Source organism: Sarcophilus harrisii, chromosome 4 (genome assembly GCF_902635505.1).
Source record: "Sarcophilus harrisii chromosome 4, mSarHar1.11, whole genome shotgun sequence".
NCBI classification, from domain to species: domain Eukaryota; kingdom Metazoa; phylum Chordata; class Mammalia; order Dasyuromorphia; family Dasyuridae; genus Sarcophilus; species Sarcophilus harrisii.
Genome location: NC_045429.1, coordinates 127,499,283 through 127,525,680, shown reverse-complemented (window position 1 = coordinate 127,525,680; position 26,398 = coordinate 127,499,283). Strand labels below are relative to the sequence as shown.

The 26,398-nt window shown below is 32.2% G+C and overlaps 1 protein-coding gene across 10 annotated transcripts in view; it reads left to right on the top strand.

Annotated features, from left to right (window-relative positions):
* QKI (QKI, KH domain containing RNA binding) overlaps positions 1-26,398 on the top strand; it is a 173,905-nt gene that overhangs the window by 54,708 nt on the left and 92,799 nt on the right. For all 10 annotated transcript variants that reach the window (XM_031937515.1, XM_031937518.1, XM_031937516.1 and 7 more), the window contains exons 2-3: positions 5,986-6,128; positions 24,640-24,756. In XM_031937515.1, the coding sequence (XP_031793375.1) occupies positions 5,986-6,128; positions 24,640-24,756 (260 nt within the window). The remainder of the gene's footprint in view (positions 1-5,985; positions 6,129-24,639; positions 24,757-26,398) is intronic.

The window sequence follows — 26,398 nt, the reverse complement described above, 5'->3', positions numbered from 1 at the left end:
TCAATTGTGAAAAACTAAAAACCAAATGCAGGTTTTATATATAAGAAGTTACAGAGAACTATTAGAGGTATTGAATATGCTAAGGTCAAATAAATAGCCACTTTTAGGAAGATCCCTTCAGCAGCTTATTAGAGAGAAGATTGTGGTGAGGTATAGAGAAAATAAGCAGAAAACTATTGAAATGATTGAAAATGAGAAGTATGTAATTGGAGAGCATAGGGGAATAAAGGAAGTTTTCCTCATAGTAATAAGCAGTATTAATTTAAAGCCATTAGCAAGTGTTTATAACGGAGAGAAATTAGATGCATTCCCGATAAAATTTGGGATAAAACAGGAATTCCTATTATCACCATTATTATTTAGATATTTTGGCTTTAAGAATTAGAAAAAAAGAAATGGAAGGAATTAGAATAGGCAATGAGGAGATAAAACTTATCACTCTTTGTAGATGATATGATGATATACTTAGAGAATCCTAATAAATTATTCAAAAAACTACTTGAAACAATTAACAGTTTTAGTAAAGTTGCAGGATATAAAATAAACCACAAACCATCAGCATTTCTATATATTACTGAAAAAAGCCCAGCAGCAAGAGAGAGATTTTTGGTATACCTGTGAAGACAAACTCAGGAACTATATGAATACAATCACAAAACACTTCTCACAGAAATAAAGTCAGATCTAAACAATTGGAAAAAATAGCATTTGTTCATGGGTTGCCACGTTGATATAATAAAAATGACAATTCTGCCTAAATTGGCCTACTTATTCAGTGCCATATCACATACCAGTGCCAAAAAATTATTTTATAGAGCTAGAAAAAATAATAAAATTCTTCTGGAAGAACAAAAGGTCAAGAAAATCAAGGGAATTAATGAAAAAACCACAAGGGATGGTGGTGGCCTAGCAGTGTCAGCTTTTTATTTATAAGTTATTTGCATGGGTAATTTTACAGCATTGACAATTGCCAAGCCTTTTGTTCCAATTTTTCCCTTCTTTCCCCCCAACCCCTCCCCTAGATGACCAGTACATGTTAAATATGTAAAACTATATTCTAAAGCAGTAGTCCTCAAAACCCATTTGGGTACTAGCTAAGAAATAGAATGATGGATCAGTGGAGTACATTAGATACATGAGACAGTAATCAAAGCCTATAGTACTCTGGTATTTGATAAACTCCCAAACTCCAATTTCTGGAAAATGTAAGAAACTCTGCATAGATCTACATCTCACCCCATACTAAAATATAGTCAAAAAGGGTATGTGATTTGTGATTAAAAGATAATACCACAAACAATTTAGAGAACAAAGGATAATTTAGCTATCAGATTTTTGGAAAAGGGAGGAATTTATGACCAAAGGAAAACTACAGAACATTGTGAAAGGCAAAATGGAAATTTTGATTACATTAAATTAAAATTTTTTTCACAAACAAAATCAACAGAAACAAGATTAAAAGGGAAGAACAAAGCTGGGGAAAAAATCTTTACAGCCCATGTTTCTGATTATTTATATATCTATATGTGTGTGTGTGTGTGTGTGTGTGTATATATATATATTAGAACTATGCCAAATTTATAAGAATACAAGTCATTCCCCAGTTTCCCAATTGCAAAGGGTATGAACAGATAATTTTCAGATGACGAAATTAAAGACATCTATAGTTATATGGAAAAATGCCCTAAATCACTATTCATCTCACCTCTCAGATTGGCTAAGATGACAGGAAAAGATGATAAATCTTGGAGGGGATGTGGGAAAACTGGCACACTAATGCATTGTAGGTAGAATTGTAAAATGATCAATCATTCAAGAAAGCAATTTGGAACTATGCTCAAAGGGCTATCAAACTCTGTATGCTCTTTAATTAAGCTACTACTGGGTCTTTGTACCAAGGAAATCATAAAGGAAAAAGGACCCCACATGTGCAAAAATGTTTGTAGCAGCTCCTTTTCTGGTAGCAAAGAATTGGAAAATGAGTAGATGCCTGTTAATTGGGGAATGGCTGAACAAGTTGTAGTATATAAAGATAATGGAATATTAACATTGTACTATAAAAAATGAACAAGCTGAATGTATAAATGCCTGGAAACAAGAATATATTGTACACAGTAACAGCAAGAATGTGAGATAATCAACAATGAAAGATTGTTCTTAGTGATTCAGCAATCCAAAGCAATCCCAATAAACTTTGGATAGAAAACATCGTCTCCATTCAGAAAGAGATCTATGGAGATTGAATGTAAATCAACACGTACTATGTTTACTTCTTTATTCTTGGGTGTTATTTTCCCCTGTAATTCTTTTCCTTTTTGTTCTGATTTTTCTCTCCCAACATAATTCATTAAAAAATGTGTGATTTAAAAAGTTATTATATATGTTCAAAAAGAAAGACAGAAACTTAGTGGTAAGGGGAAAAAAGAAAAGTAATAAAGTAATAGGTTCCTGCACCAGGTTGTGATTAAATGGAGAGAAGGAGACATAAATAAGAGTAGTTTGCAATAAGGACCAATAGATTGGATACATGAGTTCAATTCAAAAGAAAAGTTAAGATGACACTGCATTTGGGAGCCTGGGTCATTTGAAGAATGGTGGTGACCTTAGCAGTATTATGGGGAAGATTTTTTTACATGTATAAAAATTTTATATATATATATATATATATATATATATATATATATATATATATATATATATTTCTCCTCAGATGATTTTTATATATGTCCATTTCTAAAAAAGCCCAATTTTTGGAAATTCTTAGAGGTTGTTTTGCTTAGGACTGATGCTTCTATTTAATCTATGCATTTCTCTTTTCCTCTTATTTATCTATTGAGTAAACTGTATTTCTCTACTAAATTTTGTGTTTATATTCATCCTTCATCCTTCTTTTAACCAGTTCGTATAAATGTTAGCTATTACCATCTTCCTCCTTGTGAGAACAGACTTCTACTTGTGCAATCTGATCATATGTAATAATTCTCCCTAATTTTCCTCACCATAGTTCTTTTTCTATTTTTTTTCCTCCATTCTTCTTATAAGGTCAGCAAGAGCTACTACCAAGTTTTCTGTCTAATTACATCCCTCTATGAGCCCAAAGGATTATAGAAGTCACAAGGGTAACATGTATTATCTTTCCATATTAGTATGATAAATGTTTTATCCTTGTTTAGTCCCTTGTAGTTATCCACATTTATTTTATTTTTTGTTTTTCTTGACTCTTCTGTTTGCAATTCAAAACTTCTATGCAGCTCTGATCTTTTCATCTGGAATGCTTGGAAGTATTTAATTCCATTAAAGATCCAATTTTTCCCTGTGAGATTATCCTGAGTTTTGCTGAGTAAATTAATTTTGGCTATAAACCTCTATCCTTTGCCTTCTGGAATATTATATTACAAGCTTCTACTCCTTTACACTGAATCTATTCCTGCTAAATCTTTTATGATTCTGCCTATGGTTCCTTGGTACTTGTATTTTTTTCTTTTCTTTCTTTCATATTTTATTTTATTATGTTGTTGTTGTTCCTTTGCCTTTGGATTTTAAGAGATTTTTTTTTTTTAATTTCTAGGCTTAACAGTAGACTGCACACGTCTGGGCAGAATATACAGATTGGTCCTTCCATTGCTTTCTTAGGAGCATTGAGTTTTAGTCATATCTAAGGGACAGCTCAAACTGGAGATCTGTAAGCTTTTAGTTCTCTCTTAGTGATCTGATCTGGAGCAATGTTTGATTGTTCCTCTTATGGTTTGAAATTTGCAAATTCCTAGCCTGGGCCTGGATCTTTGCAAACATTCTCACTTTGTATTTGTTTTGTTTCCTTAGACAACAGTTGAACTTGGCATTTTGAGCTATCTGGAAACTTCAACCCCTGGTTAAATTAAACTTTCTAGGCTTTCTTTTTGTTTCTGATTCCTGTCCTGATTAATCCTCTGTGGGATTCAGACTGGACTGGATAGATTAGTTTATGAAGAGAGTTATGAGGCAGGGGAGACAATAAGAAGACAGGTCAGCTGTGATGAAGAACTGAACTGGAGGTCATGTCTGTGAGTAGTGAGAATATTTGAAGAATGGAGATTTAAATGACAGGATTTGTCAGCTGCTTCTGCTTTGTTGCCTGAGGGAGAATGTGAGCACAGAGCTTGAAAATCTAGGAGATTTCACAGATGGTAAAATAATAATAGATAGTTATACCACCTCTAATGAAGATTATAAAACCATATGTGTCTGAATCCATAGCAGAAATGGTAAAGCTTTGGCTATTTTTATTCATATGGTTTTTAGATCCTGATCTTCATAGTGTGATCACCTTGAGTTCTCAAAGGCCAAGGCAGTTGTTCAATGCAATCTCTGCCAAGTACTCCAAACTTTGGAGTGGAGGCTTTTGAGTATAGGCTTTATTATGGGCGCGAATGCCTTGTGGGTGCAATTTTTGGACAATACCATCTTTCAAAAGCATTATGTACTAAGAAGTAAAAGAGTTATAAGGTAAGTTGATAGAAGAGTATATTGAAACTATTCAGGTTGAGAGTGTCTGTCATGTGGTCTGTCATGTCATGATTCATTGTCAGTATAATATAATTCTGTAATGCTCATCAGGATGAGCTTTATCTTTTTTTAAATTTTCACATCATCTTATCTTTAATTATATAGTAATCATATTATGTATGCAAATATGTGCTAAATTACATATATGCAAATATGCTTCAGTATATTTTAACTTTGTCTAGAAGATAACATAGTTTTGTAAACAAGTTAGCGATTTATAAGGGAAATAAATTTTAAATTATTGAAAATATGCAATAGTATTGTTCTCAATAGTATTATTAGAACTGATTTCATGTTAAATTTACGCTTCATTTTTACTTCCCTTTTTTTGGGGGGGGGGGGGTGGCATAATTTAGAATTCCGTGATCTTTCCTTTGAAACCGTCATCTTCCAAATAAGATTGGCTTTCCTTGCTCAGAGACAATTAATATCTTAGATAAATAGTTTGATTTATTGAATAACTAGATTAATTAAGTGGTGGTGTTTTATAATATTAGGAAACACATCATCTAAGTTCTATTTTTGCTAGATGAGAAAACGTAGGCCAAAAAAAAGGCAAATTAAGTGCCTAAAATACTAAATAGCAGAAATGCTTGGAACCCAGGTATTCTAAATTGTAATTCATGATACATCTCCTCAGGCTTTTCTCCTATATTCTGGGATATGGATCTTGTAAGGATACTGGTAAAGACATTCAGAAAATAAAATTCTTTGAGCTATCACAAACTGATTTAGTTCTATGGAAGTACTTGAAAGGGTGTGGTAATGAGGTGGATTCATTGAGTGAGGGTGATAACTATTGAATAAGATAAACATTTCCCCATCCTCCCTCCCCCATCTGATTGACTTAATTTCTGATTTCCCAAAAGTTTACTTTATTTTGTTAGAAATTTTGCTAGAATCAAACATTGTCAAATTTTTATATTTTGACAAGTTTGAAAACAGAAGAATTAAGTGTTCCTACCAAATGTAGCTTCAGAAGACTAATAGTGGAAACAACTCTTGTTAAAAGAGGTCACATGTTAGAGGTACAGAATGAGACTAACCTATTCTGGATGGTGTTGATTGGCTTTGCTTAATTGTATTTATTTATTAAAAGGAGAGAATTTATGGGGTGGAAAGGGGAAGGGGGGGAAGAGTGAATTAGTGGGTAATTAAATTTAGACAAAAAAAGGAAATAGAAATAGTTTAAAAACAAACCAGAAGGCAACTGCTAACAGGGTTTTCTACCTTATTTGTTTCAACCTTGTGAAATTTAATATTTTTAATAGAAAGTCCAAATTGCACAAGCAAAGTTGATACTATTCTTTTAAAATCTGCTGCATTGGTGGTGGTTGTTGACAATGATTGAATTCATTTTTTAAAATTAAAAATACTTTTTTTTTTGTGCCAGCAAATATTTTGGTGGCTAATGCTTTCTTTTTTATTTGCCCTTAACAGAAATTAGCAGAGTACGAAAAGACATGTATAATGACACGTTAAATGGAAGTACAGAGAAAAGGAGTGCAGAGCTTCCTGATGCTGTGGGACCTATTGTTCAGTTACAAGAGAAACTCTACGTGCCTGTAAAAGAATACCCCGATGTAAGTAGTAACTTTCTGTTGAATCATCAGAATTTGCCTTCTTTATTATGGGGAGATAACATTACTGAGTAACTCAATACCACTTTACTACCATTGTATTTATATGAATTTGGGGAACAGATGTGGATGGTGTGGACTAGTAGCTAGTAAAAGATAAAAGTTTTTAAATTTTAGATTTTCAGTTTCACTTCTCTTTCTTTTAGTTAATACATGTTTCTTATGTTTTAGACATTTATGTTAAACCAAATAAGGAAGTCATATTTTGGAGCAATAATTTACAGTTTGCAATAGTTGGGGGGTGGAGGAGGCATGTTCTTAATTTCCATTTAATCTATTTTATAATTTAATCTAGTAAATAGAAAATTGTTTTCTTATATTTAGCTAAATTTTATAAGATGATAAAATATTTGGGAGTTTTTTTGTGTATAAAGTCAATAAAAGGAGTTGGTTTTATTTGTAAATATCTAAAATTTCTTAAGTAGATATGTGCCAACTATATCATTGAACTGGAAAGTAAATAAATCTTTTCCCAATACAGATGTTCATTAATAGATTTAAGAACATATTTAAATGTATAGAGATGATGCATGACTTTTGGATTGAGAAGTTCACACTTTCTTTTTTAGAAGGACTTTCAATAGGCACAAAATTTGCGGTTCAAATTTTTTAACAATCTTCTTTAATATAATTCTTAGAAGTAATCATTAGCCAATTTAAGAATTTCTAACCTTAGAATTGGACAATTTGTTCATTTATTGTATGTGAAAGAATGTAAATATATTTTATATTTAGTTCATGAGATAGGATATTTTTAAAAGCATTTCAAAACAATTGTTCTTTGAAATAATTCCTATAATGACAAAATAGCTGATATTGCTTCAGAGAACACATGTTTTAAAATACTTCATCTTTAGTTTAGAAGTAGTTAGACTTTATAAAAATAGGAATTAGGTAATTTTACAGAGATTTAAATGTTTTTAATATATTACTTTTGGCAGGTAAATGGTGCAGTGTATATAGTGTGTGGACCTGGAATGAGCATGGCCTGGGTTCAAATTCAGCCTCAGACATTTTCTAGCAATGTGACTCTGGGCAAGTCACTTAGCCTCATTTGTAAAATATATATAATGATAGTGCCTGTTTTCCAGGATTGTTGTGAGGTTCAAATATGATAATGTTTATCATTGTAAAATTATTCTTTTTATTAGACATTCTTGATAATAGGCCCCGTTGTATTTATACTTTTAGTCTTTTATTCTAGAAATCATGGTAAAGAAACAGAGCTAAAATTAATTCCATAAAAATGTATAGCTATAAAGAAGAGGTTCTAGAACCTTTCAGTATTTGAATTGAGAAGAATGAAAATAATTTTTTGAAAAATTGTAGTTGCAGATATAGTTATTAAAAAATTGGTGAATCCTGTGAAATTTTTTTCTAGTATATTCCACTTTAAAGAAATTTAATACTCTGGAAATTGATCGTGTTACCTTCACTGTAAAAAAGTAAGTTGTCACAACTCTAATTAAAAAGAGAATCATTCAATAAATTGTTTCTTCTTCATAATGACACAATCAAGAGTCAAAGGTTTCTCACTTTTGAATAATAATTCAGTCATCTAAATTCTTCATCTACATTCTCTCACTTTACCACTTAAAAAGAGTATTGTAAAGACATTTTTAGAAGATGGTCTCTGGAGTTGTGGCTCTAGTTTTGAGATTTTGAGATGTGAAATTAGTGTCTTGGAATCATGTCATGGTAAAGAGGTAGTAAAATGAGAATGAGGAATGAGAAGAGACATTGATTGGTGAGATAGTGTAGTTGTATCAGTAGTAAAATCACAATTTTTAGAGTTTCAGCATTTGGATTTGAATTTCTCCTTTGTTTCTGTTTTGTGATGTTATGCAAGGCACTTGACTTCTTTGGGACCCAGTTCCTCGTCTTACAGGGAGATTGGACTAGAAGATCTTTAATGCCTGTTTTAGTTCTAAACCTGTTACCCCATGACTTGACATTTAAGGAAATTATTGATGACATAGAAGAGAGTGGTTTTATTAGATGTGACAAGATAATCTAGAAGGATATCAATTGCCTGTCATTGAAGAATAAGAATATATCAAGAAAGTAAGCTTCAGGGAGTTTATTCTTTCTTAAGTTGAGTTTTCAAAGAGACGGGATAGTTTCAGAACTCGGGCATTTTAGTAATTTTTTGCCATGTATGTTAATGATTTGTGGGAAATGATTTTTGCCTATGACTTGAAACAATTATGGACCCCATGTATGTACATATTATTTTTTCCCATTATTACCATCTTCTTGGCATCTTTCTTTGACGAAATTACAGATAGAAATGCAACAGGGATAAGTTGTAGATTTTTCATGAGTAGAAAAACAATTTTGATTAGAATGTAAAGATAGCAGCTCATCCTCCCTGAAAACTTTTTTAGTAAAACTTAAGTAGTGACAACAAGATCAGTGCACTCTTCATACAGTCCCTACGTGATTTTGTACTGTGTCACAATGTATGTTTTGAAAGCTTTTCATTCCAAATACCTTATGGATTATGTACATTTATAGTGATATCTATTAAAAATATCATTCTTTTTGGATCAATGTTATGTTCATTTGATAGTGATGATGTTCTTGTTCTAGTATAGCTTTCCATTGAGTTCTTAGATACTTCAAGTCTATATTTGTAATATAGTTATCATTTTTTGGTGTAATTCTGAATAACTCATGTCAGGTGGCTCAGTGGGTGAGGGTGCTGGACTTAAAGTGAGAAAGACTTGAATTCAAAACTGCTGCAGACATTCAGTAGTTTTATGATTTCTGAGCAAGTCATTTAAACTGTCTGCTTCAATTTTCTCATCTGTAAAATGGAAGTAATAATACCATATACCTCACAGATTGTTATCTATGAATTCAGATAATATATGTATAAAGTATTTTGTGTGTGTGTGTGTGTGTGTGTGTGTGTGTGTGTGTGTTCATAAGTCAATTAAGTATTTTATAAATTGCCTATTAGGGTTTAGACACCGAGGATACAGTTACAAACTGAGCTTTCTTGCATATCTTGCTAGGAGTTTAGTAGTTGCTAAAATTTTGTAGCTTTGCATCATACTGCATGGTTTCTGCCAATTCTTTCCATAATCTATATTGATCACCGAGTCTTAGCTTCTTGAGGATAACTCTTCTGTGATTTTTTGGAGATTGTAACCTGGTTATCACAAGCCTTTGCTTTTTGGCAAAGCCTCATTACTAAAACATTTGTTTCACACATCTTTGGCAATATAATATTGGTTGAGTTTACATGAGGAACACAATTGTACCTGTAGCTTTTGTTTAGTGACCAGCTAATCTTTTATTTTAAGAATTTAAATCTAGCTGTCCTCTTTCTCTATTTCGGTAGGGAACTTAATATTAAATCTTTCTGTAACTGTATTGTGTTTCTTTAAAATTGTTTAGGTGTTTGTGAGGTAATTTTCAAATCTGTTATGATTTGATTTTCATTTTGAACAGTGCATAAGGCTTATTATGTAATTTTGTCATTTAACTTTGATTTCAGGATGTCAGAAAGCCATTTATCATATTCAACCTAGCCTTGAATGTTTGGAAGAATTTGTACACATATCTCCATCCATTGGTTCATTGCAGCCTCTGAATTTATGCATTTAATTATTCTTTCCTTGGCATACACTACAAATTTTAAACTCAGTAAATCTATATCATATTTTCATGTCATGCCACTGAGGAAGATTCAATGAGAGGAAAAGGCCATTTCATATTTTTTCAGTGGAAAAAAATTTTTCAACCATAAATATGATATAATTAGTAAATATTTTCATTTTAATTCTTAGACTTGGAAACTATATGCACAGTTCTTTTTAGGAAAGAAGGTACTACATTTAAACTTAGACAGAACCACTTGGGATTTTAAATATTTTTTGTATCAATTGTTCTTAATATTATGTTAGTGCTACATTTTGTTTTTTTATTTTTATTTTATTTTTTAATAGATTTTTATTGACAAAACATATGCATGGATAATTTTTCAACAGTGACTCTTGTAAAAACTTAGTTGTCCCCCTCTTTCCCTCCACCTCCTCTAGATGGCAGGTAGTCCCATACGTATTAAATATATTAAAATAAATGTTTATACAGTTATCTTGCTGGTGCTATATTTTAAATAGAGAATAATTTTCTCTCTGCATGTAAAATATCTAACATTCTCACACTACTGAATTCCATTTTATATATTTGTAATACAAGAAGAAAACATGCATCAAACATTGATAATTCCATAAAGGTAACATTATAGAGCTTTTTGGTTTCAGTTGTTATAGAGAAAAAATTTAAGTTTTAAGTTGTCCTTTATATACTTAGGATTTTTTGGTATACTTCTTTAACTAAAAGGCCGAAAAGTTTTTGTTCTTTGCATTTTTAGATTAATTTACTTAGCTGTTGGAAGATATGGGTGCTTTATATAATTGTTGGCACTGCTTACTGCCGTTTGTATCAGTTCAATTTTTCTCAGGTTTTCCTGTAACTATGTTCTTCATCCTTTATCACACACATTCCATTACAGTCACAATCAGAGGTAGCAATTTCTTCAACTATTCCCCAGCTGACAAAGCTCAATTTCCAAATCTTTGCCACTGTCAATCCCTTCACCCCAAAAAGAAAACAAAATCCTACTATAATTATTTTTGTCTACTTCCTTTTTCTTTGATTTTTTTTTTTTTTTTTTTTGAAGTACAGATCTAGTAGTGACATTGCTGAGTCAAAGGTTTATACAGTTTTTTATAGACATTTAGGTATAGTTCCAATTTTTAAAATAGTTCTTTTTTTCTTCAGAACCTCTGTGAGAAGCCTTCTAGGTATTTAACTTTCTCCACCTTGCTAAATTTGCCTCACAATTTTTTCCCAGGTCCCATCTTGTTTCATTTTCATTTCATTGGTTCACTTTGCCTATTATCAGGAATATCCATTGCCTAATTTTTCAAAACATTATTAGATTAATTTTATTTTAGTCCCTGTGATGTGCCTGACATTTTCTATGTTTAAGAATGTGGCCATAAAAATCACTTGAAGAAACAGAAGATGGTTATTAAAAATGAGCAGAATATAATCCCAAAACATTTTTAGTTATTCCTTGAACATTTAGTCAAAAACACTTTTTGATATGGTTAGTTGTAATCATTTGGCAAAACTAATCATTTTCTGATTAGTTATTATGAATGTATAATAGGAACTTTATCTTAAAATGTAAAGTTATAAAGGCAAATGAAATATGTATTTTAATTCATATTTTGTGGGAGAAGCCTGTGATTTTTATTTAAAATAAAATATAGCATTGACAACTAACCGCATTCACATTGTGACTATGTCCTTTAAGCCTTATTCTCTGATTAACATGCCACTTTGCAGATTTATAATTGTTGAGCCACGAGAAGATCTGCACTTAAATAGGGGTTAATTAATGTTTTTTTCCTCTCTTCTTTTGGCCTTTAGAGTAGCACTTAGCTTAGGTTGTTTGAAATGATTTTCTCTGGAAGTGTTGTAACATTGTTTTAATTGAATGAAGCTGCGGAACTGGCATGATAAATCAACACAGAATGAATTCTAATGCTGTGCAAACGATATTAACTTGGAAATTGGTTGCAGTAGACAAAGCAGCTGCTATGATTAATTTTTTTTTTCCATTCCCTGCTTAAACCATTTTAAGAAAGATGACCTTGACAGTTTCAATTGTGATAATATTAGGATCCTAGTGGTAGGCTTTTTCAAGGCCTGGTCTTTGGGCAGCATGTAATACTCTCTCTCTTTTTTAAATTTGTAAAATTGCTTTTTGCTACATACCTTTTTGTCTGGTTAATTTCTTAGGAGAATTCTGATTACAAGAGCTATCAGCTTTCTTCATCCAAAATGCTCTTTTTTTAAAAAAAAATAGCATTTTGATATTTTGACATAAAAAAGGAGTGTTGTTAACTTTTAGTGTGTGACGTTGGGCAAAGAATAGAACAAAAAGAGACACTATACATGTTACTAGTTTTACATTATGCCATGTGCTTATAGATTTATTTTCTGGAGAAGCATATGCTTCTAGATATGCTAGATTACAAACTTTTTTATTGTTACCTAAAATGATAAATAAACTGTACTCATAACATGATGTCTTTATAGGAGAACCTTTGCCAAGCTTCCACTGATATTATTTGAAACTTTATTTATTGCAACAAAATTCAATATAGGTATTTCCCCAATTTACATGGCTGAATTCGGCTTAGCAATACAACAAATGTTTTATCAAATCCTGTGGTTAAAATCAACACACCTTCCTCCTACCATCAATTCATATAGGTGGCAAAAATAAAAAAGAAATTTTATTCAATTTATCACGTAATCTAATGGCCTTTCTTCAGTCTTTAAAAGTCCTTAATTGTATTTTTGTTTTATTTAATATTTCTATCTTTGGCTTTTTAGCAGTCACCTGATCCTCTTACTTTTTCTGCTGCCTTTCCATATTTTTTCATGTGATTTAATTAAGAAGATCTTATGCAAGAATTTAATAGAATTTACTCCTCTTATTCTCTGCAAAAACCTTGGTAGGCCACCTGCAATTATGTTTAATTGTTTTTTTTTTTTTTTTAATGAAAATATGTTCAAAGAAATGATTCTTATAATCATTTATATCATTAGTAAAATGATCAACTCAACCCTTCCCCAGATCTTTTCATTTTCCCTTTCCAGACAACTGGTGATATTGGAGAAAGAAAGATTGATGCTATATATAAAAATCTGTGAATCATCTTCATAGAGTAATAATTAAACCTATGGGAGCTAATGAGATTTAACAGGTGAAAATTTATGGAGAAAGAAAAAGGAACTGGAATAGGACTTTGGAGATCATCCCCAGGTAGGATTCATTGGTAATAAGGAAGATGAAATAACAAAGGAGACTGAGGACTGAATTGGAAAGAGTAGTATCACAAAAATCTGTAGTGGCTAGATCTACTGAACTGACCAAACAAACTTTTATTAAATGGTTCTTACTTGCTAGGTCTGAGGAAAAAATACAAAGAATGAAATGGTCCATGTTTTTAAGGAGCTTCTATTCTATTCTATTGGGGTAAGAAAAGTAAATGCAGAAAAATATAAATAAATGCAAAGTAGAGAAATGTGAAATAGTTAGGAATGGGAAAAGGTACTAGTTTTAGAATGAGATCAGGAGACCTTTCATGTCCAAGATGGTACTTGATCAGCAGTATAATAAGTTTCTTTTAGGTAGTGGTGAGAGGATGTATGTAGGACATTCCTGGGGTGATATGGGGAAGAGAGATGAAGGACCTGGAAAGAAATTCAGTCAAGATAGTAAAGGGTTTTAAAAACTTAAAGGAGGACATTGTGTTTTGTTTATATTATATTGTTTATATTTATATTATAGGCAAATTGGGAAGTACTGTAATTGATTTAAAAAGGAAGCAGTATAGTCAAATTTGTGCTGAAGAAAAAACATGTACTGCAGTGTATAGGATAGAATAAAAATTGAACAGACTAGAGGCAGGAGACCCACTGGAAGTTTTTCAGTAATCTGAGAGAAGAGGAAAAGGAACTGTGGTAGCGATAGTTGCATGAGAAGAAAGAAAGGGTGAGAAATGTTGTAGAGGTATAGATGACAAGACTTTGCAACTAATTAGATATTGGGAAGTAAGGGAAATTGAGGAATAAAATGTAACCCCAAATTTTCAAACCTGAGAAATTTGAAGAATACTGGTTATTTCAACAAAAATAGGAATATTTATAGGAAGGGTGACTTTTGAGGGAAAGATGGGGATGTGGGCAGTGTTTTGAGTTTTAAATTCTTATTTCTGGAAGTATGGAATAAGAATTTGTCTTTTCAAAGTTGCTGACCTTTACTGGATTGTTATTTGTGTATAAATTGTTCTGGTTCTGCTCTCTTTGGTCTGAATCAGTTCATAAAAGTTGTTGGATATTTCTCTAAAACTTTTCATCAGAGGTGTCAAACAACCAGAGGAAACAAATTAAAATATGATTGGAAAACATTTAATAAAATACATAGATGATGTAGTTTTCCCCAAACTATCATGTAACACACACATATATATATATATATATATATATATATATATCCATACACATACATACATACAATTTCAATAACTTCTAATTGAATGTATACATTAATACAGAATAATACAGCACTTCTTTAAGAAAAGCTATTTAAAAAAAAGCTAGTGGGAAAAGATTTCCAAGTAATTGGGTTAGAAGAGCAGGCTCTTCAGAAATGTCCTTGGTGATGTAGGTGTGCTCTTTTATTTGTTTTCTATTTTGGGAAGTATGACAGTGTCCTTAGATTAATGAGGATAGAAGATACCTTGAGATGTTTGAATAAGAATGAAAAAGTCTATTATGTATAGGATATATATAGATATATAATAGATATATTTCTTTGTTATGTATAGGATAGCGAATGAATGTTCTATACTTCTTGTTAAAATAGACATGTAATAAATAAGTTTAGTCAAGGAAGACATTCTCAAAACAAATCCCCGAAATGTACCATCTGAAGTCTTTTCACCTCTTAATGTTGGGAGGTAATATGATTTTGTCATCATTCTTCAGTCCTCCAAAGTTGTATTTGTTTTCCATTAATCAGAGTCTTTCTAAATTGTTCTTCTCTAGTGTTATCCATTGTAACTTTATATATTGTTCTCCTGGTTCTACTCATTTCACTTTGCGTCAGTTTGTACAAGCCACCTCAGGTTTCTGTGAAATGTCCCTTCAGTTCTTATGGAACCAAAACATTCCATCACATTTACATGCAATTCATCTATGTTATTTATTTAATCATTTGAACTTATATTGTATATGACTGCCATATCCACATTCAGGTTTATTTCACAACTTATTCGAGTAGTTTTTTTAATAAATAATATACAGCTTTAACCCCAACCTTGTAAAAGTGTTGTGTAAAATCTGTTTGTTTATGAATCAAGCTTAAACTCAGGGAGGCCAATAATTTCACTGTTAGTGAATGCACTGGCCATTATATGTCTTCAAATGAATAATGAGCCTTATCTTGCAAGGTTTTTTTTCTAGTTTTTCAGTAAAAGCAATTCAGTGTACTAAGGATCACAATTTTAAACCACCTATAGAATTAACTGTTGTTGCACTTAATGTGCAATCTTCAGTGCATCTATGATAATCTCACTGTAATTCAGAAGAAACAAGAAAAGTGGCACCTTAACTGGATGATATTTTGGCTCTATTTCGTGAGGAGAGTAATTTGGGAATTGTTTGAATAATGTTAGGAAACATAGGCTGGTATAGAGCAGAGCTTTGGACTTGGAATCAGAGAGGTCTGATTCTACTTTCCAAAAATATTACGTTTGTTAGGTGGCCATAAATAGATTACTCAACCTCTAATTTGTATCTTCCAGATTTTTAATCTACTAGCTTGCCTCCTTTTCACCCATTATTATTTTTTATTGGTTTTAAATGGTATGCTACAAAGTTAGTTATAGCTTATAAGAAGGGTACAGACAAAGAAAAACAGGAAATCCATGAAAATTCTTGGTTATACATTTTAATAAGATGACAATTTGTAAGTAGAGTTAGGATAGGAAAAAAAAAGACTTGGCTAGTAAATTCATAGTATTCAATAAAAATAATGATGATTTTACCTGTTTTCTATCATTTCAAAATAACCTTTGATAATTTTTAGGGCAAGAAATTGTTATCTCCATTCCCTGAATGAGAGAATTGAAGCTTATAGAAGTTAATTTCTCAAGATCAGTTTGGTACTTTGAATTTTCCATGTTGTCATTTTGAGTATTCCTTTATACTGTGCAGATTGAAAACCAACCCCAGGTCTTATTTGTTGTCATTTTTTCCATATTATATTCTCCATAGGGGGAAATTTTATATTACATTATTATATCTATCACAATGCATCATTTCTTATATCATTTATATTAAATCTTATATATTAAACACAGCAGACTCCTGTGTTCTTTATACCTTTTGATCATGTGTCATAAGAATGTTCTGTTGCAGACTATCATTTGGAAAAATTTATTTTTTATTTTATTTATTTTTCTTTCTTCGCATTACAATAGCACTGACTTATTTTTTTGTTCATATGTTCTTCATTAGGGACTGTTAATACAAAAGTGATGGCTCTAATGTTATTGATAAACTTGTTCATATGAGTCAGCCAAGCTACAAATATCAGTGATATAACTTGAACCGAACCCATGCTTTCTTCCAAATTTTAAGTGTTGTACTTTTCTCCTTTCTTCCTGTTTCTAAAGAGAAAGGTTATATAGATTTAAAAAAATTTTTTTTAATTATCAAAAATGCCATAAATAACAACTTTAACCTTTTTTGTCTGGTGTTTTTTCCTATTTTGTTACCATTGTCCTTCAGTTTAACATCTTACCCTTTCTATCCTTTTTTTAACCACTCTTAAAGATGAGTGTTTTCATTCATCAATGTTTTCAAGGGCCTTGGATCGGCAGTATACTTGATGTAAAAATACCAAATAAAAATTCTTAAGTTCAGAACATTAATAGTTTACTCTGAATATAAGAGCTATCATACATACACCAATGAGTGAAAAGTAATTTATTTTGAGGCTTTCTTGAGCATTTAACACCCTAGAAGATCAGAAAAGGCAAACTGTAAATGATAGTTAATGAGTTGAATCTTGAAGAAAATTACAATTCTAAGAGGCAGGGATGAAGAAAGGAATATATTATATACATGTTGGGGATAAGCTTTGCAAAAGGATGGAGGCATTGTATAAGATGACGCATTTGAGGAGTAGTTAAATAGGCTCATTTGGCTGCAATGTAGGCTGCAGGGAGGAATAACATATAATAAATCTATAAAGATAAGCTGAAGCCTGACTGAAGGCCTTTAAATACCAGGGTTTTGTCTTTCTTAAAGGCTGTAATGAGCAATTACATGTTCTTGTTCCCAGGTGTTATATGGTCAGAACTGTACTTTAGGAAGTTAGCATTGTGGATCATGGACAGAATAGGTGAGACACTAGAAGTGGTAAATTATATTGTTGCTATACCTTTTTTGGGGTTTGGGGGGAGTTGGAATTAAGTGACTTGCCTAGGGTCACAAACTAAGTGTATGAGGATGGATTTGAACTCTAGTCTGGTGCTCTTATCTGCTATGCTGTACCTGATGATAGATAATTGGGGCCATGTAAGAACAGAATTAACAAGAGTTATATTGATTGAATATGGTTGTTGGGGGTGGGGAGGAATGTCAATGGAGTTTGTAGAATCAAGACTGACAATAACTCTAATGCTTCAAGCCTAGATGATCAGAAGGATGGTTGGTATCTTCATAGTAGAAATAAGTGAATGTGGAGGGACATGTTCAGGGAGGAACATAATTCTGTTTAGGGTATTTTAAATTTGAAATGGCTAAAAGACAACCATATGAACGTGTTTAACAAGTAGATGATGAGAGACTAGAGTTCAAGAGAAATATTAGGGTAAGTTATATAGAATGAGAAGCCTTTTGTGTGAAGATAATAAATAAATCTGTGTGACAGGATGAAATCAGCTGAAGGAGTGAAGTCATTCAGAGTGTATATTTTAAATAAGTGACCCAGGAAAGCCCTTAGATATACTCCTGCAAAAAAGGGCAGGGCATGCATGGTAATCTTTTTTTTTCTTCATGCATGGTAATCTTGTATGATTTTCAACTTAATCAGAATCAAAGTAAATCAAAGAGGGCAGTATTTTGCTTTTGGAGTTAGAAGACCTGGATTTTTTTTTTTTCTCCCCAGTTTTGGTGCATACTACCTGTGGGTTTTGGAAAAGTCATTTAAAATCTCATCCTCTATAAAAATAAGAGTACTGTACCAAATTCCTTTTGAGTTTTTGTCAAATGGGATATTTGTAAAATGCTTAGCATACTAAAACATAACAAAACATTTTGTAAATATTATTACAATAATGATGATTATAATTAAATCTGATCTCAAAATAGAATCTTCACTTATATCTATTCAATTTGAAAAATTATACTTTTATCTACATATGTTGAATTTATCAATGCTGCCTTAACATAAACACAATACATTATTGTATTAATCTTAAAAAAAGTTTTCCTAGGTATGGTTATCTGATCTCTTTATTCACTGATTATTCACAATTCACCTTCCATTTCCATTAGATAGCATTTTACCTATAGAGATTCTGGTTGGAATGCCATAAAGTACTAATTCCTTGTGCTACAGTAGACAAAAGAAATGGGAGGCATGGTGCACAAAAACAGATAATGGCTCCAAGCCTTTTGAAATAGAACCTTTACAGAGGAGAAGTTGAGACAATTTCGAGGTCTTCCCTAGTTTGGGAGCAAATCTTGTTTTCTTTTTTGGCAAATAATAGCCATCCTTTTAACACTAGATTCTAGTAATTTTATTATTGTAGCTTCCCAATCATGGAGTATTTACCAGAACTCTTAAAAATTGTTGCTTTGTAAACCTCCCAGCCCAAGTAAACTTTTTAATTTATTTCCTAACGTCATTTGTTCTTGTTTTTCACATTGGTTCAATAATGAATTTTTACAAGTGAGCAAAGAGTTCTCTTCTTTAAGTTTTGTCAGGAAAGAGATTTGAAAGAATAGTGTCAGGTTAAATAAAATCAAGTCAGATGTAGCTTAAAAATATTGAGAAAAACAATTGTTTGAATCTCATAAGAAAGGAATAACAGTATTTTCCTAGGAGGTTGGTTTCAAATGTTAACAGATGCCTGAGAAAATAAAAATTCCCAGCTTCTGTTCTTTATCCAGAAGAATGACCTTGGATCTAGGTCAACATTTTTCAGAGCAATAAAGATAAATTAGGACTCAGTCCTTGCACCTTTCAGTTCTTAATGCCAAGATTTCTTAAATCTTAAAGAATTTGTTTTTTTTCATCAAGACATTAAAGCACGGTCTCTTAAACCTAGGGTCTATGAATTTAAAAAGAATTGATAATTGTAGTCCAGAGGCTGCATTGCAGAGTTCCTGTCCAGAGTTGACACACAGATCTATGTAATCCTGGGGAAGACAATTTACCATTGTGGGGCTCCCCTAAACAATTCTAAAACTCTTAAGTTGCAGAGAAGGTACTTTTTAGTAGTAGAGGAAGAGCTTTCTATAGAGGTGAATTCATCAAAAGATAACATTTAAAAAAAAAAACATAATTAAGTCATCATTTTTTTTTAAGGAGTTAGAAGCTCCAGTCCAGAATTAGTAACTATGTTAATTCTTAGTAAAATTTTAAACCAAGTTTTTAATTAGATTATTGCTGCTTAGAAAAGGCAAAGGTAATCTTTGGAAGCTGTCTATTGTTTTCATTGTGCCAAACTAAAGTGATTTCATTTTTAATAACAATTTATAGAAACTCAGATGTAGAGCCGGAAATATTCTCTTGTCCTTTTATAGAAAAGGAAACTGGCATAGGAAGTGAGTTGCCCAAAGCTACTTGTGTATAGATTGAGAGGTTACTTTAACTCAGATCTTTTGATTAGAGCCAGATATCTTTTCATTATATTAGGCTGATAGCAATTGTCAGTGTGATCAAGCATTGAACAACTTCTCATGAGATCCCTGTGGATCACAGAAATTTTGGAGAGGGAAACTGAGATACAGATGGTTTGTTTTTCTAAGAGACTAAATAAGTCCTTTTTATAGTCCTGGTGTGCTTATTAATACACAATAATCTGCGTAGAAGAGTCAGATATTAATTGATCACTTAATGTTGTGTGGTTCAGAAATGGTGAGGGATAACCATTTAATAAAAAAACTGGAGAGATCTCTAGAAATAAAGCAAAGCTTATTATACATTCTTGTGAGAAGGGCATCAAGGAGACAATTGTAGGGAGGAGGCACCTTCTGGGACAGAGTTAATACTTTTAATCCCTAACGTAAATACTCCCTCTCACCACTGACCCTCATCCCCATTGGCTGAGAATCTTACATTCTAAATGTAGGAACTACCCAAGAAATTGAACTTGACCAATAAATACATAGTTGCCCATCTTTGACTGCAATAGGGAGAAACTGATGTCATAGGAGGATAGCAGGAAGGGGACTTTGGTATGCCCTTGACCCAATCTTCACAGTCCTTTAGGCCTATGCAAACTCTGAAGTAGATGAAGCCTTAATCGATTTTCACAACTGTCTTGAAAAATCTCACCTCATCTCGTTCAATGTGATGCAGCTTCTGCCCTATAGAGACCTATAATCTACTTTGGGAAAAAAAAGATATGTATTCCTTGCAGCAGCATTAGATTGGTGTGGATTAAGGACTTGGAAATCAGGAAGTTTTAGATTCAAATTGTACCTCTGACTTTATTACCCATGTACCTCATTGGGAAGGTTGATTAACTTCTTTAAAACTTAGTTTACTTATCTTTAAAACAAAGAATTCTTTAAAATTCCTTCCAACTCTGTATCTATAATCTTTTGTTGTTCTTCTGCATTAATTAATAACTAATTTAATTAAGTTCATTTTGATTGAGTTATCTGGGCACATTAAAGAAATTACACTGATAAGCTATAGAAAGAACATCCAGAAGAGGTTAACCAGTGTGAAGGGCTTTTGCCATAAGATCATTGTGACCAAAGCTATATAATCTACTGAACAAGGTATAAGGTCTAGTGAAAATGTTTATTTATAAAATATTTTAAAATCCTTGAAGGATTATAGTGTTCATAATGGGAATAGATGCAATGTTTGGAGAAAATGAAACTTATTTGGTAAGGGACCTGACACTATTAAATGCTTACTTCATTAAATAGAAAGTTTTAAAAAATTAAATCAGATCTATATTGTTGGGGCTAATGAAAGAGAGCAATGAGGTGGATAATTAAAAATGACATGGCTTTGGCATGTATTTTTAATTCTCATTTTGTAGAAGAATAATTTATAGTATTGCTTGACATCAGGGCTTCATGACCCTTTTGCATCACGAATCCCTATGTCACTTGTAAAATTTGTGAGCCTTGTCTCAAAACAGTGAATAAGATGAATAAAATAAAATAGTATTTTAAAATAAATACAGGATCGCAAGGGAAACCAATTATATTGATCTATAAAATATCAGTTTGTTTCTTTAAAGTTCACTTACCCCATTTTAGTGTTCCTCAAGCACCATATTAAGAATTTTTTTCCTTTGGTTTAAAGCTTCAAGTTGTTGCCAATTGCTTTGGAAATCAGTTAGGATTCTGCATTTCAGCCTGCATTTCAAGGCTGTTTACAATTTGTTCTTATTTTCCTATGTATGATCGATCCACGCCTTGATCATGCTCAGTTTCTGAATGTTTTAGGAAGATGCCTTTTTCTTTTCTTTGAAAGGCCTAAAGGTACATTGCTTTGGGCACCTCAAATTTTCTTGGTCTGTGCTATAGAATATAATGGCTAAATGAAATAAAAAGATTCTTAAGGTTTTGGGGAGGTGAGTGGTTGTGATTGTGGTGGTTGTTTTAAGTGATAGCTGTTGCTTTGAAATGTAATTACAGATAATAAGCATTTATATTCCATCTTAAACATTTTAAGGGAAAGTCTGATTGGGAATTTAAAATTGTGTTTACAAGAGTAAGCACTGGGGAATGGGTTACTCAATAAGCATTTATTAAGTGCTTACTATGTGCCAGGTTTTAAGTCATGGGAGTTCCAAAGAAAATAAAAAATGTGTATCCTACCCTCAGGATCTTGCATTCCAGTACAGTGACTATATACAGACAAGACACATATCTGTTGTTTGGGTGTTCAGTTGTATTCTGATCTTTTCTAGTCCTGTGGTCTGTTAGCTAAATGAATGCAGTACTTTAAAGCACCATCTTTTAGGATTAAACTCAGCTAGAATTCTATCATCTCCTCTAACCTTATTGTTAGCACTATTTCCAAGGGTCCCCTTGGCTTAATTTTCCAGGATATCTGCCTCTAAATCAGTAACCACCCCATGGTGGTTGTTGGTGGTATTGAGATCTTTCTTGTATGGTTCTTTTGTGTATTCTTGTCATCTCTTCTTAAGCTCTTTTACTTCTATTAAGCCCCTACCATTTCTGTCCCTTTATCATGCCCATTTTTGCAAGAAATATTACCTGGATACCTTTAGTTTTCTTGAGGAGACCTCTTGTCTTTCCTACTCCATTTCTTTGCATTACTCATTTACAATATAAATGTGTGGGTGTGAGTGTATATATATAAATTTCAGGTGGTGGAAGACTGGGAAAGATCTTGGGAATTTGATTAACTAGGATGTAAAAAGAGAGCATACATGTTGTAGTCTTGAGAGAAAACTAATGAAAAAGGAGATAATATGTACAATGTAGCTATCTATATATTAGAATGGGAGATGGTGTAGAAACCAAAAGAAGACTGGAAAGCTGTTATGAAAGCTTTAAAAATGCCAGAATATATTTGATACTGTGATTTAGGAGATTGAGAACAGTACTTGTGACCTGTACGTTAGGGAAGATAACTTTGGCAGCTGATTAGAGGATGAATTAGAGTGGAAAAAAGTGTGAGACAAGAAGTTTGATTAAAAGACTATTTCCCGTTTGCTGGAGAGATGAGGGTAGTGTATAGTAGACTTTTTATTTTTATTAATTACATGATTTGAATAGATGCTATATAGAATAAATTTGGCTTAGGAATCAAGAATTAGAATTTGTGTGGACTGAGAGGGTGTGATTCCCTAACAATAATTATAGAAGTTGAGAAGAGGAGAGGTTTTGGGAGGAAATAGGACGATTTCTGTTTTGAATTTGTTGAGTTCGAGAAATCTCAGGCACATCTAAAATTTTTTTAAAGTAGATTGTGATGGGACACTGGCGCTAAGGAGGAATAAGACTAGATAGATAAAAATAGATCATTGAACACAAGGGAGCTGATGAGATCACCAAATAAAGACAGTATTGAGGGAGAAAAAGAGAGGATCGTGTACAGAATCTTTGCGAGAAAGCCCATTATTAATAATTGTTATCTGAATGAAGTCAGCAAAGGAGATTGAGAAGGAATGACAAGAGACATAGGTGATGATCCAGGGTATCTTGAAAACAGTATTAAAGTATAAGGAAGTGTCCAGGTTCAGAAAGATGAGGATTGAGGAAAAGCAATTACATTTGGCACTTAAGAGATCACAGTCAACAAGAGAGCTAATTCACTTAATAAGAAAAGAAGTTAACTTGCCAAAAGTTTCAGAGCTCCTCTGAGTAGAAAAAAAAGGAATATTGAAAGATAGGAAATTATCCCAGAAGGGGAGAAGAGCCACAAAGAGAATAAATAGCTAGCCATAATAGTGAGGTTAATTTTGAGGATGTGGGAGACATGGAACTATTTCTAGACAGAAGAGAAGAAGCGCTTTGGTAGAAAGGAGTAAAAAAATTACAGTGAGGTGGAGGGGTAGAATCAAAGTTGCAAGCAGAGGAATGCTTCTTCATATGAAAAAGAAGGCGAGGATAATAGGAGATGTGAGTTACTGTGAAATGGGAGCTGCAGTGATTCCAGTTTTACTATAGGAGTCCACATTCTTAGCTGAGAGAGTAGAGCTAAGAGAATTAATGCCCTACTTTGAAATAGCTGCTGGTATATGTAAGTAAAACTAATGTAGTAAGGAAGTGCAAAAAGATTTTGCTAGAGTGAAGGTCCAACTGAGACATTGTAACTCATTTATAGTGAAATAAATGACCTCTTCTGTTGCTCCTTCCACTCTTTTTACCAGCTTATATTTCTTTTTGGAGAAGGTTAAGCTTTAAAAATTAGCTGTAATTTTGAATAAATTCTGCTATTGTGTGTTTTAGTCATATTGATCATTTGTGGCTTTGCATTTGATAGTTATTCCTATTCCCTTGCCTTATTTTATGTTGTCATTCTATCTCCTGTTCACATTATTTCCAGCATCACTTTACTAATTTTGTTTCCTTAAGAATAATCTTCAATGAAGCCTTCTTTGACTATTACCCAATAACTTCTCAGTGATTTATTGTACACACTATTGTCCTATACCTTGGTGGTAAAGTATTTGAAGTCTCCCTTAAGTGTTTTATAAATTATTTTGTGGATTTTAGTCTCATGTGTCAAATCTGAATGTCAGCTTCTTCCAGACATAGGAAATTTGTACTATTTTCTATTTGTATTTTCTATTGCCTGATTGCCCCATGGTCAACTATTAAAAAATGTCAATATTACAAAGATCTGTAATTTCTTTGATACAGAATGATCTTTGAAGAAAATGATCTTTTTTGAAGAAAATAACAGAAATGCAGTAGAATCTGTGTTATCTTAGTCATGGACTCAAGGGATTTTTCAAGGATAAAAATGATTTCCTCAACCTTTTCAATTTTCCGATAGCCTAAAAGGAAGAATTAGAAGGTTTTTAAGTTATTTTGCTTTGTTCTTAATCATGACTTTATAGCATTTTTATGAATGAGATGGAAAAACAAAAAGCTTAAATGAAAAATTTTTGTATTCCAGTTTAACTTTGTTGGAAGAATCCTTGGGCCCAGAGGACTAACAGCTAAACAACTGGAGGCAGAAACAGGATGCAAAATAATGGTCCGAGGAAAAGGGTCAATGAGGGATAAAAAGAAGGTAAGTCTTTGAAAAGGGGTGGAAATATAGAGTGAGTCAGTAAGAATGACAGTGAGTGTTGTATGGGTGTGGGTAAACACATACTCACACATTCATATATTTTTTTTTATCTTTCTTAATTTTGACCTTTTATGAATAATAGTTGATTGCATATTCTTGTAAGGCCTTTAGTAAAATTAGTCAATAAAGGGTAAAATATTTTGAAGTGATTATCCTTTATCTTTCAATTAGTCAAAGAAAATAATCTTTAAATAAATTTGAATGAAGGTTTAGTTATCTTCATTATCTTCATAATCACTTTAGTGGCTGTGTTTATAGTTGCAAATCTGGAGAATTAATCGGAATATGTATTGTGTATGCAAAAATGTTTGGAGTTTGAGACATTATTCTTCTGTTGTCAAGTTTTTCATGAGAAGAATTAAATAGCTTTGGGTGTGTGTATGTGTGTGTGTTCATGTCCCATATATCCCATAGTTGTACAACAAAATAAAACATGATCACCCAGATAGAAGCCACTATTTGTCTCTCTTACTTCATAATTTTCATTGAGATACTAAAAGCTTTACTTTCAGGTGAATGGGAAGAAAATTATTTTGAGGTCTTAAAAGTGTGTTATTCTTTACCTTTCAATCTCATTGAATATTTCCTCTTATCTCCACATTTATTTTTCTTGCATTTTGATTATTGTATCTAGGAAGCAAAGGCAAGTAATTAAAAATAAATCTTCTAAGGGCACAATTTTCACAAGTACAAAAATTCAGAATTGAGTGAAGGTAGCAAAGAAATCTAAGCAAAATAACAAGTATTTTTAAAGCAGTTTTAAAGTCAAGAAGATCAGAATGAATAGAACTATTACTGGGAAGTTAGAGGATAGGAACTAATGACATGAAAAGAGAGCACTACTGCTCAACTTGGTTCTTTCCTTGTTTCTGTTTTCTCTGCCAAGGGAAATAATCTTTGGACTAAAAAGTGAAAACAAAAATGGTTAATAAGGAATTAATACCTAAAATAGGTAAGGAGATGAGATAAGAAGTGGTCAGAATGACTTCAAGTCACTTGACCCAGATGAATTACATACTGGGATACTAAAAATATTGACAGATGTAATTGGCAAGCTGCCATTGGTGGTCTTTTTTAGGAGAAGATATCATAGGATTAGAAAAGGACAAATGTTCCAACATTTAGAAAGAAAGAATAATCACATCTACAGTTCTACTCTATTAAATGCTTAAGATCATATCAAAAATAAATAGCGTAATCTGAATTTGAATCCAGTTCACCTAACTCCAAAGCCTGTGGTCTTTCTGTTGTACCAAACTGTTGTCATGAATGTGGTTATGTCACTCCTCAAAATACCAAAGTTTTCCGATGCCAAATACAGTACAGATTTCACTGGTCCTGCATTCCATTCCTCTATGTTATCTGACTTCAACCCATCTATATGGTCTAATTTAGTATATAGTATAGGATTTTTTATCCTGTCTTCTAACCAAGCTCCTCCTTATCTGTTGGAATCCTTACAAAGTATTAAGTCATTAGAATTGATAGAGATAATAATTATCTAATTTAGCATGGTTTGGTTTGATTGATCTGATCCTACAAGGAGATGTTATGGGCCAGAATTTGAAACAAGATACTAAGT